The sequence below is a fragment of the Bicyclus anynana genome, chromosome 16 (assembly GCF_947172395.1).
Source record: "Bicyclus anynana chromosome 16, ilBicAnyn1.1, whole genome shotgun sequence".
In the NCBI taxonomy this organism is placed as follows: Eukaryota; Metazoa; Arthropoda; class Insecta; order Lepidoptera; family Nymphalidae; genus Bicyclus; species Bicyclus anynana.
In genome coordinates, this window is record NC_069098.1 from 15,577,516 (window position 1) to 15,591,548 (window position 14,033).

At 34.6% G+C, this 14,033-nt stretch overlaps 3 protein-coding genes across 3 annotated transcripts in view; all 3 read left to right on the top strand.

Moving 5' to 3' along the window:
• The first annotated feature begins 2,768 nt into the window (after window positions 1–2,768).
• Window positions 2,769–4,401, top strand: LOC112054761 (uncharacterized). The gene is made up of 4 exons (XM_052886346.1): window positions 2,769–2,811; window positions 3,200–3,357; window positions 3,649–3,809; window positions 4,317–4,401. Exons 1-4 carry the CDS (start codon window positions 2,769–2,771, stop codon window positions 4,399–4,401), a joined length of 447 nt encoding a protein of 148 aa, XP_052742306.1.
• Window positions 4,402–4,542: 141 nt separating this feature from the next.
• LOC112054762 (uncharacterized) overlaps window positions 4,543–14,033 on the top strand; it is a 58,467-nt gene continuing 48,976 nt past the window's right edge. Inside the window, exons 1-2 of the mRNA XM_052886117.1 lie at window positions 4,543–4,937; window positions 5,355–5,579. Of these exons, the coding sequence (XP_052742077.1) occupies window positions 4,592–4,937; window positions 5,355–5,579 (571 nt within the window). The 5' untranslated portion in view covers window positions 4,543–4,591. The remainder of the gene's footprint in view (window positions 4,938–5,354; window positions 5,580–14,033) is intronic.
• On the top strand, window positions 11,328–13,841 carry LOC128198840 (xanthine dehydrogenase/oxidase-like). The gene is made up of 4 exons (XM_052886115.1): window positions 11,328–12,308; window positions 12,564–12,756; window positions 12,840–12,953; window positions 13,486–13,841. Exons 1-4 carry the CDS (start codon window positions 11,571–11,573, stop codon window positions 13,554–13,556), a joined length of 1,116 nt encoding a protein of 371 aa, XP_052742075.1. The 5' UTR covers window positions 11,328–11,570; the 3' UTR covers window positions 13,557–13,841.

The following is a 14,033-nucleotide window of genomic DNA, read 5'->3' on the forward strand; positions in this document are numbered from 1 at the left end:
TCTTGTCTGTCTTTCAAATCCTATTACCATTACGTTTATCATTGTATTTTGGTTTTTGCGATCATGTAATGTTGTTTTTAATTTTAGCATTAAGTATAGTTAAAATTAATTTGACGAATTTTAGATGCATTGTCTATTGTAACGTGATATATTTGAGGAATAATTGTTGTTTTTTCTGCTATATATGTGTCAGCGGAGCGGACTAAATACTACTTCTGATAACAGAGAAGCCGTAGTCCCCATCCCTGCTCGTGTTGGCTCCCAGCAAGTAACTAACAATGCAATGGCCGGACTATACAGATAACTCACCCACTGAAGTTCCGAAACACTATCACTATTCTTACATTGCACCATTATTATTTAACAAATGGCAGACGACTATCAATTCCGAGAACTTGATTACACTGAACTGCTCAACCAACAGGCTACAGAGTGGCAGAGCGCCTCCACTGCGTAACTGCGCGTACCGCCTACGCGCCATTTTAACGCAATACGAGAGTCGAGAGTCACGTGATCACCCTTTCACAGTCTTATTCATTTAAACAGTAAATAATTAAATCAAAATTACATGAAAACCTGATTCTAATATTATCACAATAATTAACGTAGATTTAGCTAACCGATTAAATAACTCACTCGCCGACATATGATTTATTCTTAACTAGCGGACGCCCGCTACTTCGTAAGCGTGCAATTCCACGGACACCGTGTATTTTCCGGTATAACAATCGAGTAACATACTCGCTATATATTGCTCAATAGCCCCTTTTAGTGAAAGTTCCATTAAAATCGGTATTGCCGTTCCAAAAATAGACAGACAGACAGAAGCATTAAAGCAGAGTGGTGGATCTACGCTACATAATACACATCCCCTCTATTATAAAAAAGGGGGCCTGGCTGTATGTATGACCCATGTGTATGACGTATGTATGGCCCTGGCCCTACTGGCCATACTGGCCCTGAGTATTAATTCTTATAAAACATCTGAGAAATAAAATATGTGATTGCTTTCATTATTTAAAAAAATGTTAAATGTATTTAAATATAAAATAAAATATCCAACACATTTTCTAAATCTTCATCATAAATTAAAGTAATTTTATAGGTATCAATAATGCAGTTACATTTAAACAGTGTCAGACAAAATACTGGAAAGTCTGATATATTTAATTAAAATAATTACATTTTTATCTTTAATACTATCATCATATAAATGTCCAAGTAGGTAGGTATGTCTATACGACGTATAAAATTTAATGTTTGTTGTTATATAAAATGACTAAATGTCATTTTAAATTAAGGTAAGTGGAACGCTAATTATGGATAGACAAAACATCTTTGAACGTAGAATATTAAAATAAATTGACTTACTTTAGTATCTAGAACTATTGAACGAATTTTCAAATATATTTCTTAAGGTTTGAATCCGGTCCGGGGCATGCACCTCCAACTTTAAGTTATGTGCATTTTAAGAAATTAAATATCACGTGTCTCAAACGGAGAAAAAAAAAAAAAAAAAACCCGACTGCCTAACCTGCATGGCTATTCTCTGACGATTCTCTTGCGAGTTATAAAAATATCGTTGCAAAATGCCTAGCTACTCATCTACTCGTAGTCATCCGCATCACGTTATGTAGAGCGATTAATAAATAACGTTTTTTTTAATATGGACATGATATACCATTTTGAAATCCTCTTGATGAGCCCTTGAATTTGGAACCCATATTACGATATTCGAAAAAAATATATATTTTTCAACTCAAGTGTATAGCGTCTCACAGTCGTCATGTTGGATTTCTTTAACTTTACCCATCTAAGAACACATGGGTTATTAAGAAAAATCTAACAATATCCTAAATAACGTAAATCCGTTCAGCGGTTTGGAAGATATGAGGTAATAAAGAATATTACATACATACTTAAAAGATACGCGCGAAAAACATAACCCTTGCAGTCGGACAATAAAAATATTGTGAGTAAATTTTATTAATTCTCTGCGTGTGTGATGTCTGGCAATCAAGATTGAGCCAGCGTGGTGGATTAAAGCTTATCCCCTCTCATTCTGAGAGGATACTCGAGCTCAGTAGTGAGCCGAATATGGGTTGATGATGATGATAATGATGATTTCTTAAGCAGATAAGCCGAACCTGCAAGAATAAGATACTGGAGTGTAACTCGACCAACATGCCACCTCTGGATTAAAGTTAAAGAATAATTCATAGCCCTCCTCAGGACTCAAAACCCAAACCCAAAACTTCATGAAGTCGTATGAACTATCAATCAGAGAGTTGCTCTATTATTGCCGATGGGTAGAACTTTAGTGAATAAATACGAAATTTACCATCAAGCTATAGTTAGTGATTCTTAAGTCACGTGATTTCGTAGGTATTTAGGTACTATAAATTTATTGCTAACAATTCACACTGATCACTATTTCTATTATATTACCAGTATAATATTCGCCATTGTGATGTTCGTTAACAATGGGCTGACGGAATACGAAAAATGCAGTTTTTATTGATTTGATGTTAATTGTATTTGGTGGCTAATAGATCAAAGCTCGTGAAATAGGCTAGCAGTTATGCCGTCATATTTAATTAACTATCACGATATAAAAAACAACAACAACAGTCACGGGAGCCTATCAGGTTATATTATGCAATTAAGTTTATCATACCTCAATATGTTTAAATTACAATAAAATGCATAAAAGTTTACCTACGTTGTTTCGCTGCTGCATACTTGCCAGTTGTTCCGCTGAGGCGGTCATGGATTGTGTCACGTTTAAAGTTAATGGAGAGGAATTTACAGGTACGTTATAATTACAATTAGTAATATATCGTCGAGCAGCAGTATTTTACATCAGGTCAAAACTGTATTTTGGCTAGTGGGAGGCTTCGGCCGGTTACTACCCTACCGGCAAAGACGTTTATCCAAGCGATTTAGCGTTCCAGTACAATGTAAAAACCGAAATGGGTGTGGATTTTCACCCTACGCCTAAAGAGTTACTCCGCTTCCATCTTAGATTGCATCATCACTTACCATCGAGTGAATTGCAGTCGATTCGAGCCCTGGATCTCATTGTCCGTAAATATGATAATAATATTGAAAGTATTCTAATATATAATTGAGGATAATGTAAGTGTTTATGTAAGTACGAAGATGTAAGTACCAGTATTAACTTTTGTGTTTTTAACAGTCGGGAGCGATGTTAGCTCCACTACAACCCTGCTGGAGTACCTCCGCACGAGGTTGGAGCTGCGCGGCACCAAGTACATGTGTCTGGAGGGAGGCTGCGGCGCCTGCATCGTCAGCGTTGTCAAATGCCCGGGTTTAAATCCGGAAGCTGTTAATTCAGTGAGAATTGTTAATAATTATAATCTACATAAAATACAAGTTCATAATTTTATATAATTGCTCGTAAAGAATCTCTTATTTCACCAATTTCAATATCGTAATGTATATCATTACGCACACATCACACAGTAAAAAGAAACCTTTATTATTCGTCTAAAAACGGGTATTTTTTTAAATCTTAGCAAAGAGTTTTTATGTCAGAAATGCGCCAAAATAAACCATCAACATAATGATTAGCACAGTAGTAGTAGTAACTTTAACAGTAGCTGTAAATTCCTTTCCTTCAAACAGTGCCTGGTATCAGTGACGTCGTGCCAGGGTTGGGAAGTCACCACCATAGAGCATGTCGGCAACCGCCTGAAGGGCTACCACCCGCTGCAGACCACCCTCGCAGAGAGCAACGGCTCGCAGTGCGGCTACTGCAGCCCGGGGTGGGTCATGTCTATGTACAGGTCAGTACGAGTTCCACTTAGAAATACATATCTAAGCCATGTATTTAGGGTTCCGAACATTCATATAGCAAAACCAAACCCTTAAAGAAAGAAAGAAAGAAAATTTCGTTTATTTCGAAATTATAGTTACGATAGTCCGGCAGTCACAGTAAACATTTATTGTAATTTCAATCTATATCTGGGAAAGAATAGGTCTAATATTTATAAAACAGGCGAGAATTAACCTATGACATTTTATCATTCAATCAAACCTGGACTTGTAATCTTGTAGGACTTGTAATGACAAAGGGTTCGCCAAAGTCAAAGGTACAATCCCTGATTATAATGTGATCCCCTGCTGCTCATAATTCTCGATGATAATTATCGATTTTTAAAAGTAGAAGGAATAATTAAAAAAAATATAAAACTTTCCAATTCCTTCCTTCGGCGCAGTTGTACTTTACTTTATAAGCTACGAGTAGGTTGGGATCAAGTATAGGAATGTATAGTGTATGTTTTAAACTTCAGTGGTATGGTGGTAGACCTAAGCTCTAGCAGGCCCGGGTCTAGGAGGCCTGGCCCTGGGAGACCAGGCCCTGTAGTGGGCGGTTAAAATATGCAGAGTATTATAATGTGAAACGTACGTATAGGATTTTCTGTCCGATCTGGAGTCCGATGTCGCTTAAAACCGTCGGTTTTTGTGGATAATTACAAAATAAACCAATGATTCCCTACTCCTGAAGAACGTCGACTACGTAATTCATTTCCTATGTTTTTGCAGTCTTTTGGACAGTAAACCAACGATGCTGGAAATAGAAAGATCACTTTCCAGTAACATATGTCGGTGTACTGGATACAGACCTATTCTTGAGGCGTTCAGAAGGTTTGCCAGTGATTGTCCAGATGAAGCTAAATTGGCAGACATCGAGGATTTAAATTTATGTAAAAAAACAAAAGAAACATGTTTAAAAGAATGCGATGACCGTGAATGGTGTATAGTATCAAAAGATGCCTTAGAAGATATTGTACGAATAAAATTAAAAGATGGCAGACAATGGTTCGGTGTATTGACAGTAGCAGATATATTCAATGTTCTACGTAAAGAAGGGAGATATTCTTACATGTTGGTTGCTGGTAATACTGGAAGAGGTATATTCAATTGTTATAAACACAAAATAATTTAACTTATATTCTGAAATAGCAGTCGTCTGCAAGTTATTTCACTCATAATCCGCGGGAGGGAAAATCATGGATTTTCCGGGATAGCGTTAAGTTAAGTTCTACGTGATAATCTATATTCTTTCAGCGAAATCCTTTCATTACTTGCAGCGTGAAGGAGTTACAAAGATAAGTACAGACAATTACAGTCACAAGCAATTAATAGACGACTGTATTTAGATATTTAGATACTTTTATTTATCTTTACCAGAAATTGGATCTACAGTACTAGAAACGTCTAAAACATCATAACATCCGCCTAAATCCAGTAATAATTTTGACGATAAAATGAATATTTTGCAAAACTATACTTTTTGCAATGAGGTACATTTTACATTTTTATTACAGGAGTAATACCTATACTTGAGTATCCTAGAATTTTAATTGACGTCAGTCGAGTATCTGAACTTAAAGGATACTTGGTAGATCAAAATTTAGTTGTCGGAGCTGGAACTACCCTGACAAAGCTTAGAGAAATTATGGAGAAAGTTTCACATTCTGAGAATTTTGCATACCTTAGTGTTTTGAACGACCATCTTGAATTGGTCGCTCATATTGCTGTTAGAAATGTAAGTGTACAAGTTTATTCACTTAAGCTGTGGAAACTACATTATTATGATTGCCAATCTGACATTAAGGTTTGGTCAGATAATAGTCAGGACAGCAACCCAACGTAGATACGTATATAACGATCCAGTGAGCAAGCAATCTGATGTTCTAGGTAATGAGTATTTATCTACCCACAATCTTAAGTCTCGGCCTGCCCGAACCATTAAGTTGAAATACATCGCCTATACCTTGCAGGGCACACTCTGCAGTATAATAATCTTATGCAGATTTAGCATACTCAGGATGATAATCTGTTCGATCTGTTGCTATCCAAACCAAAACTGACGACTTAACATGCAGGCAATGGGATTTAACACTACGAATTTCTCAACCTGGGACTGCTTCTGACGATTTCTCGGAAAAAGTTCAAGCCTAACATAATAGCCTGGCCCAGGACTTAAGTTAATCCCAAACGGCATAGGTTAAACACTAGATACTAAATGGTCGAATTGCCGTGTAATAGTAAAACGACCAAGATCTAAAAACTACGTTTTACCCCGCTTCACGTCACCCAGATCAACAGGTGGACACGGCAAAAACATTTAGAACGTTAAGCTGAAAATATAAAATTACGTGAACCTAAATTGTTATCCTCTTAAAATTGTTTTGTTAATATTTCAGTTAGGTACGATAGCCGGGAATCTGATGCTAAAACATCAAAACAATAAGTTTGCTTCGGATATATTTGTACTTTTTCAAGCAATCGGAGCTCAAATTACTCTAGGTAAGAAGTATTTATTGAACCTTTTACATGCATTTGTTGGAATGTGCCCAATAGTTTTGAATCAGATCATTATATAAATATTAATTTCTTACCTCTGCCGCCAGTCAGCATTGCTGTGTTTTGGTCTGCAGAGCATGGGCATCGGTGTTATTATAAGCACACGAGTCTTATGAGTACCACTATGTCTCAGGTTGATGGCACATTATAGGATGTGTTCTGTGCACGCCTCGTTAAAGTTGATTTGTTTAGGCGATGGTTTACCACTAACCATCAGGTAAACCATCTGCTTAGTCCATCAATAAAACTACTTTATACCCGACTATTCCATTGAACCTACAACTTTTTTGCTTATTTCACTAAAACAGAAACGACTCATGATAGTTTAAACTTTAAAACTTTAAAAATATAAAAGAAAATCGCCCGACGTGCAAAACTTTATTTCCCGTATAATCTTTCCGAACCTTTTCCGAGAATTTTCTCATACCTATTGTATATTTTTTTTCAGCGCTTGCACCTGGTGTGACAAAAGTTGTTACTCTAGAGAATTTTCTTGTAGAAAATATGATAGGAAAATTAATATTAAACATCTTAATCCCACCGCTCAGCCGAGAAAATAGATTAGTAACATACAAGGTTTGTTATTTGGTTTATTTTAATTTAGAAGTAATAGAATATGAACGTGCCTAGGCACCGATATCTGTATTATATTATAATCTAACCAGCGGTTTAACTGTTATAATCTAACCTGGCAGCGGTTTAACTGCTTCTAGAATCACTATTAACACAAGCTTATATATATTTTTTATTTTTTTTATATTTTCAGATAGCAGCACGATCTAGAAACGCCACCGCAATAGTTAACGCTGCATTTCTCTTTAGATATGCGTCAGATAACGTAGCACGAAGCTGTAGGATCGTGTATGGCGGCTTATCTCCAAACTTTAGTCGTGCCAGAAATACTGAAAAAAATGTTATTGGAAAGAATCTCTTTCAGAATGCTACTCTGCAAGAATCTTTACATGTTTTATCAAAAGAACTTATAGTGACGGAAAATCCACCAGAACCTTCGGCTCGATATAGAAAACAGTTAGCTATTGGTTTGTTTTATAAGGTAGGACCTTCTTATGTGTGTTATTTTCTAGTGTGTTAATCATTGATTATAAGTTTCCCTATAAATAAGGAGTATCGTAATTGTCACTATAATAAATAATAGAATGCATTTTCTAAATAAAACTCCGAACATGAAACGGTCACGCAATTCTGAACAATGCGATGAAGTAGGTGCGTAAGTAACTAGGAGCCGTTGAATGCTGGTGGCTCAAGATCCGTGGTATTTGATTTTTTTTAAAGGTCTAGCTATGAACCTCTATCGGTTGATAATGATGGCGATGGCCTAGTTATGCATTATATTTTTTTTTCAGGCTTTATTGTCTTTCTGTCCAAAACACATCATACATCCACGCTACACGTCCGGTGCTGGTAAAATACACGACTCTCGACCAATATCCAAAGGCACTCAAGTATTTGAGACAGACCCAGACCTATGGCCACTTAATCAGCCAATACAAAAAGTAGAAGCATTGGTAAGTAAGGAATGTATCTATGTTAGTATATGTATATAGGCATTATTATTAAAAACCTAGTTAACAACACTTGTAAATGATGGTAAGGTGTGGCTATTAAATTAATTCATTATTAAAATGTACTTTTAAGTTTACCAAAATTATTATTTGAACACAATATACATTTATATGGTTACAACAATAAAGTTAAAAAAATAATAAAAATTTTAATAAAAAAAATACAACCGACTTCAAAACCTAAAAAAGTACCCACTAAACTAAAAAGCGAAAAATAACATCATAATATGTTCTACCTGCTGATCAGTATGAAGGCGGTGCTAAGCCGGTGATGTATTAATTCAAGCCATGTGAGCATATCTTATAGATTTAGATTTTGCAGACAGTGTTGTTTCATGTGGTCCTGTCAGAAATGGCTTAAATTAAGACAACACCGGCTAAGCACCGACTTCATACTGATCAGCAGGTAGAACATATTATGATGTTATTTTTCGCTTTTTAGTTTAGTGGGTACTTTTTTAGGTTTTGAAGTCGGTTGTATTTTTTTTATTATTTTTCAATTTTTAGTGTAAAATTTCATCTCAAACGAATACATCAGACACCTAATGACAGTCACAACCCATCTTGGTACAAAATTCTCAGCAATACAAATTAATCAAGCCCAAGCACAAGGTAGCTACCGTAAACCGTCAAGGGGTTCCCTTCATAGACCTTGGTCTTCATCATCAGACCCCTAATAACAGACACAACTCATCTAGGTAGAAAGTTCTCAGCAATACGAATTAATCAAGGCCAAACACAAGGTAGTTACTGTAAACTGTTAAGGAGTTCCCTTAATTGTCCTTGGTCTTCATCACCAAACCCCTAAATGACAGTCACCACCTATCTATGTGGAAAGTTCTCATTAATACAAATTAATCAAGCCCAAACACAAGGTAACTGCTGAAAATCGCCAAGGAGTTCCCTCGTCTGTTTTATGACTCCATCATCAAATCGATTTTAAACCTTCATAATTTTGTATTTCTTAAAGGTACTAAATGGAAAAGTTTACGAACACACTAGACACCCATATAATTTTCGAAAGTTCCCCTCAATTTCTCCAGGATTCCATCATCAGATCTTGTCATGATGGCAATGGGACCAAATGGGGACTATACCGTTTCGAACAAAAAAGAAATTTTTGAAATCGGTCCAGGCGTCTTTGAGTAATCGGTGTACATACATAAAAAAAAAAAAAAAAAATACCGACCGAATTGAGAACCTCCTCCTTTTTGAAGTCGGTTAAAAAAGCATAAAATACATGTGTGAGATCTATGTAAACATTTTGACAACGTAGCTACAACATTTTTTGTTTTATGTATATAATATATCCACTAATCATTTTACAAAATATAACTTGAACAATTATAATAAAGCATGAACGAGTTACCTATATAAAAAAAAAAAAAATAAACCTTTTAACTCTTTATGGGTAGAATTTTTAAAAATATTGAACTATACTATTTTTAGTATTTTCCTAAAAGTTTCTACACACACCAATTTTTACAAACGTAACTTGAAAAAAAAAATGTAAACAGTACAAATATTCAACCCCTTTCTCACCCCCTTCTGTTTTAATTTTGTGACAAAAATTTTCAACTCATTCAGTGGTTTCAGCGTCTGATCAACAAAAAAACAGACAGATAAAATATTTGTATGCTCTCCAATAAAAAGTTTCAAAATATCTTCAATGTACAGAATTTGACTTATTACAGTTTTTAGTACACTTTTATAAAAAAATGCGAATTACAATGATTGGTAATATAGATCCAGTGTGCAGGCGAGTCTGAATATGCAGAAGATGTGCCTTCTATGCCAAGAGAAGTTTTTGCTGCTTTTGTGCTCAGTGATGTCGCTTTAGGAACCATAGAGAACATAGACGCTAGTGAAGCTTTAGTGAGTATTAGTTCTACACTAAAATAAATCAGTAAAACTAAATATTTTACTAAGAGCCACTTGAAAATGAAGAAATCGAATGTTTGTATTCCGGCAAAGTAAGCCTGTTTATACCGGAAAGTTGACCCCACCTAGTTTAATACGTTATAGAAGATGATACTAAATATTTTTATTTAATAAATACTATATTTCACCGAAAATTATTCTCATGTAAGTAAGTAAAACATACTCCGTTTTCAGAAACAATCTGGAGTAGTTGCGTTTTATAGTGCTAAAGATATTCCTGGTATAAACGCATTCACGTCTACTGTTTTGCCATTTATTGCTAAAACTGAAGAATTACTTTGTAGCGGCGATGTTTTATATTTCAACCAACCAATAGGAATTATTGTAGCAGAAACAAACTATATGGCAAATAGAGCAGCAACGATGGTGAAAGTAAAATATCGTAATATAAGGAAGCCAGAAATTGATGTAAAGTTAAATAAAAATTATCCCAATAAATCTAAATTATATCGTGCGATCGATGCCACTGATGTTGGCAATAATGTTATTAAAGTAATCAAGGGCAATCAAACAGTGTATTCACAGAATTACTTCTGCTTGGAGACTTTGAATTGTACATGTAAGCCAACTGAGGATGGATTGATACTACAACCATCGGCACACTATATTAATTGTGATCATTTGTTAACATCACAGTGTCTAAATATCGCAGAAAGTAGGCGAGTTATTAAATATTTCAAGCATTTATTCAGAAATTTAAAATTTTTCTTCATTACTAATGTATATTTTATTCCATATTGCAGGATTGAAATAAAAGCACACGGACTTGGAGGAAGTTTTGGAATAAAATTAAGTAGACAAAGCCAGATAACTATTGCTTGTAGTCTTGTCGCTTATAAGTTAAACAGGCCTTGTAGGTTCATTACGCCACTAAAAACTCAAACTCGCGCAATAGGGAAAAGAATGCCAGCTTCAACAGATTTTGAAGTGAGTAACTAACAAATATTCAAAATAGCTAATTTTGAATTTCATTTGATGTTAAAAATAGGTAATTATTATAATTCGGAAACATTATTTTTATTTGCAAAACATTTTCAGGTTGGAGTGAATGCTGATGGTGTTATTCAATTCATGAATTACGAAATTTATAATGATAACGGATGTATTGTGGGTGAACTTATTATACTAAACTACTTTAATTGCTACAATAAAGAAAAATGGAATTTCAAATGCTATACTGTTATTACTGACACCCCTTCAAATTCATGGTTTCGTTCGCCTGGTAATAGTTTCTAAATTTATATACCGATTTTGCTTACCATAATAATACCATAATAGTATGATCCAATGTCGATTTTGACTATGATTTTCCATCCTGCAAACACCTAACGCTAAGTTAGGTATACTAATATTATATAGAGGTATAGTTTGAAGGGTTGTAAGGAACATCTGGATATACAAAGCCATTTAAGAAAAATAACAATAGAAAACCACATTATTTGTAAATGCCATAGGCTATATTTTATTCCCGTTTTTCTACGGGAAAACTGTGTGGCGCTTTCTAGTTGTATTTTAAATAAATTTATTTTGTTTAAGCGAATGAACAGAAGAGCTTAAAATGTAAACGGTTTGATCAGTATTATCAATATATGTTAAATTTATCAGTCATTACTTTTTACAGGAAATCTTGAAACGTTATCAGCTACAGAAATGATTATGGAGAGAATAGCATATGAACTCAATTTAGATCCTATCGCCGTACGATTAAGAAACTTAGATAAAAAAAACTATAACGATGTTGCAAAAATGTTCGATGCTCTTAAAAATAACTCTGATTATGAAAAAAGAAGATATGCTGTTGATAAATTTAATAAAGCAAACCGATGGAGGAAGCGTGGCTTAAGATTTACTTTCATGAAATGGTCAGCAACAGTTAGTTGTATAATGAACGTTATAATGTCAGTTTATATAGATGGGTCAGTTGCAATTACTCATGGTGGAGTTGAAATGGGTCAAGGAATTAACACAAAAGCGATACAAATATGTGCATATTTACTTAACATACCGATTGCAAAAATCCATACAAAATCATATAAGACTTCAACAAACCCTAATAACTCTTACACTGCAGCTAGTGTAACATCTCAAAGTGTTGGTATAGGGGTTCAAAGATGCTGTGAAGAGTTGTTAAAAAGACTAGAACCTATAAAAGCGCAAATGAAAAACCCTTTATGGGAGCAACTTATAATGGAAGCTTTTAAATTGGGCATCAATCTGCAGACCAATTCATTTGTAGGATTTGATGATACAAATTCAGAACATATTGTATATGGAGTGACCTTGGCTGAGGTAGAAATAGACATTTTAACTGGGCAGTGGGAGATTCTGCGAGTCGATTTAATGGAAGACGTGGGACGTAGTGTTAGTCCTTTTATTGATATTGGCCAAGTAAGTAAGCTTTAGAGTTCTTTATTCGGCCAAAACTTGGCAGTAAAGTAGCACAATCACTCTAATAAACTATAAAATAATAAATTTTCATTTCATTTCATTTCATAAGCAATTTCTTAAACCTAATGGTAACATCATTGTTTATACCTGAGTAAATAATTATTTGCGGTTTAACATAGCAATTATGAGCCTTAAATTGCACATAACTGATTTGATAGAAGAAAACCAATAAATTGCAACTATTGACTATTTTAGGTTGAAGGTGCTTTTATAATGGGAGTAGGATATTGGACGACTGAAGAGCTGGTATACGACCAATGTACGGGAGAACTCCTAACAGATCGATCCTTAAACTATCACGTCCCGCAGGGCACGGATATACCACAAGATTTTCGAATTTATTTGAGAAAGAAATCGTATAACAGTGATTTGGTTTTTGGATCTAAAGGTATTCTAGTACATTATAATCAGTCTATTTTAGCGGTCCATGGCCTATCTGTTTCTGTTTATAAAGAAAAAAATTATTTCTAGTGGTAGGTGAGCCACCAAACTGTATGGGTGTGGCGGTACCGATAGCGATGAGAGAAGCAATCGCTTCAGCCAGATTAGATGGAGGAATTCCCACCACTAAGTGGTTTCAGATCGGTAATAAATCTTTGACAAACTTTTTTTTAACTTATTCTTCTGTTTTTGTGTGTAAGGTCGTCATATCTTGGAAGCTTTAGAAACACTTCACGGTTTCCGTTATATATTATTGTATATCTATGAGCGTAAAGAGCGTATTTAAAGGGCCGATAAGGAAATTACTCAAATCCCGCTAACTTTTTAGCCGTGCCTCTGTTGCAAATTTTATGGACATCAATTGACCCAATGAGATGACCCGCATACTCATTTGTCTGCTAATACAGCGATTTATAAAAAAATAAGCTGGTCTGGTGATGTATTCGCGAGGTGGCCATATTATTAACTCAAAAGATTCTATAGTGACCTATCGATTTCGGGCTCATTTGTCTTTTTTGTTACCAAAACAATTCGTTTTCTCGGTTACAGATTTAAATTACAGTACGGCGATCCCAATAACGCCTAAGATGTCGTTTGATTCACAAAAAGAATATCTCTTATCTATCTATACTACTATTTACATCATATCCTTTAATCATGATAATTCTTGTTTCAGATGGACCATACACCGTTGAAAAAATATGCTTAGCGTGTAAGACGAACATTGAAGATATGAAATATTTTTAACTCGAATCCAAAACTTGGAATTTTCAAGGTTGTAAAGTGGCAAATATACCTAACTAACGGACTCCCGCGACTTCGTCCGCCCTTAGGCCTCCTCCGACTCTATCGCAAAATCCGTTCTTAGCGGATACGTACTAATTATAGACTACCTCCCTGCCAAATTTAATTTTTGTACGTGTTTTAGAGATTTCATGATGAATGACCTTTCGCATTTATATATTAAGATCATATTAATATATAAATTTAGCAAGCACATTTTTATATGTGTATGTTAATTTATATGTGATTCAAAACACGAGCCACTACATTGTTTTTTATTGTTTATTTGTTTACTAACAAAATTTTATAATTATTAATGTAATTTCTTTGACGAAATCAGGTTAGATTGATGATCTTAAAAATAAAAATAATAAAAATACTGTCACTTGATGTAAAATGACGTTATCAAAGTAATTTCGATGAAATAATCATGTTAAATGA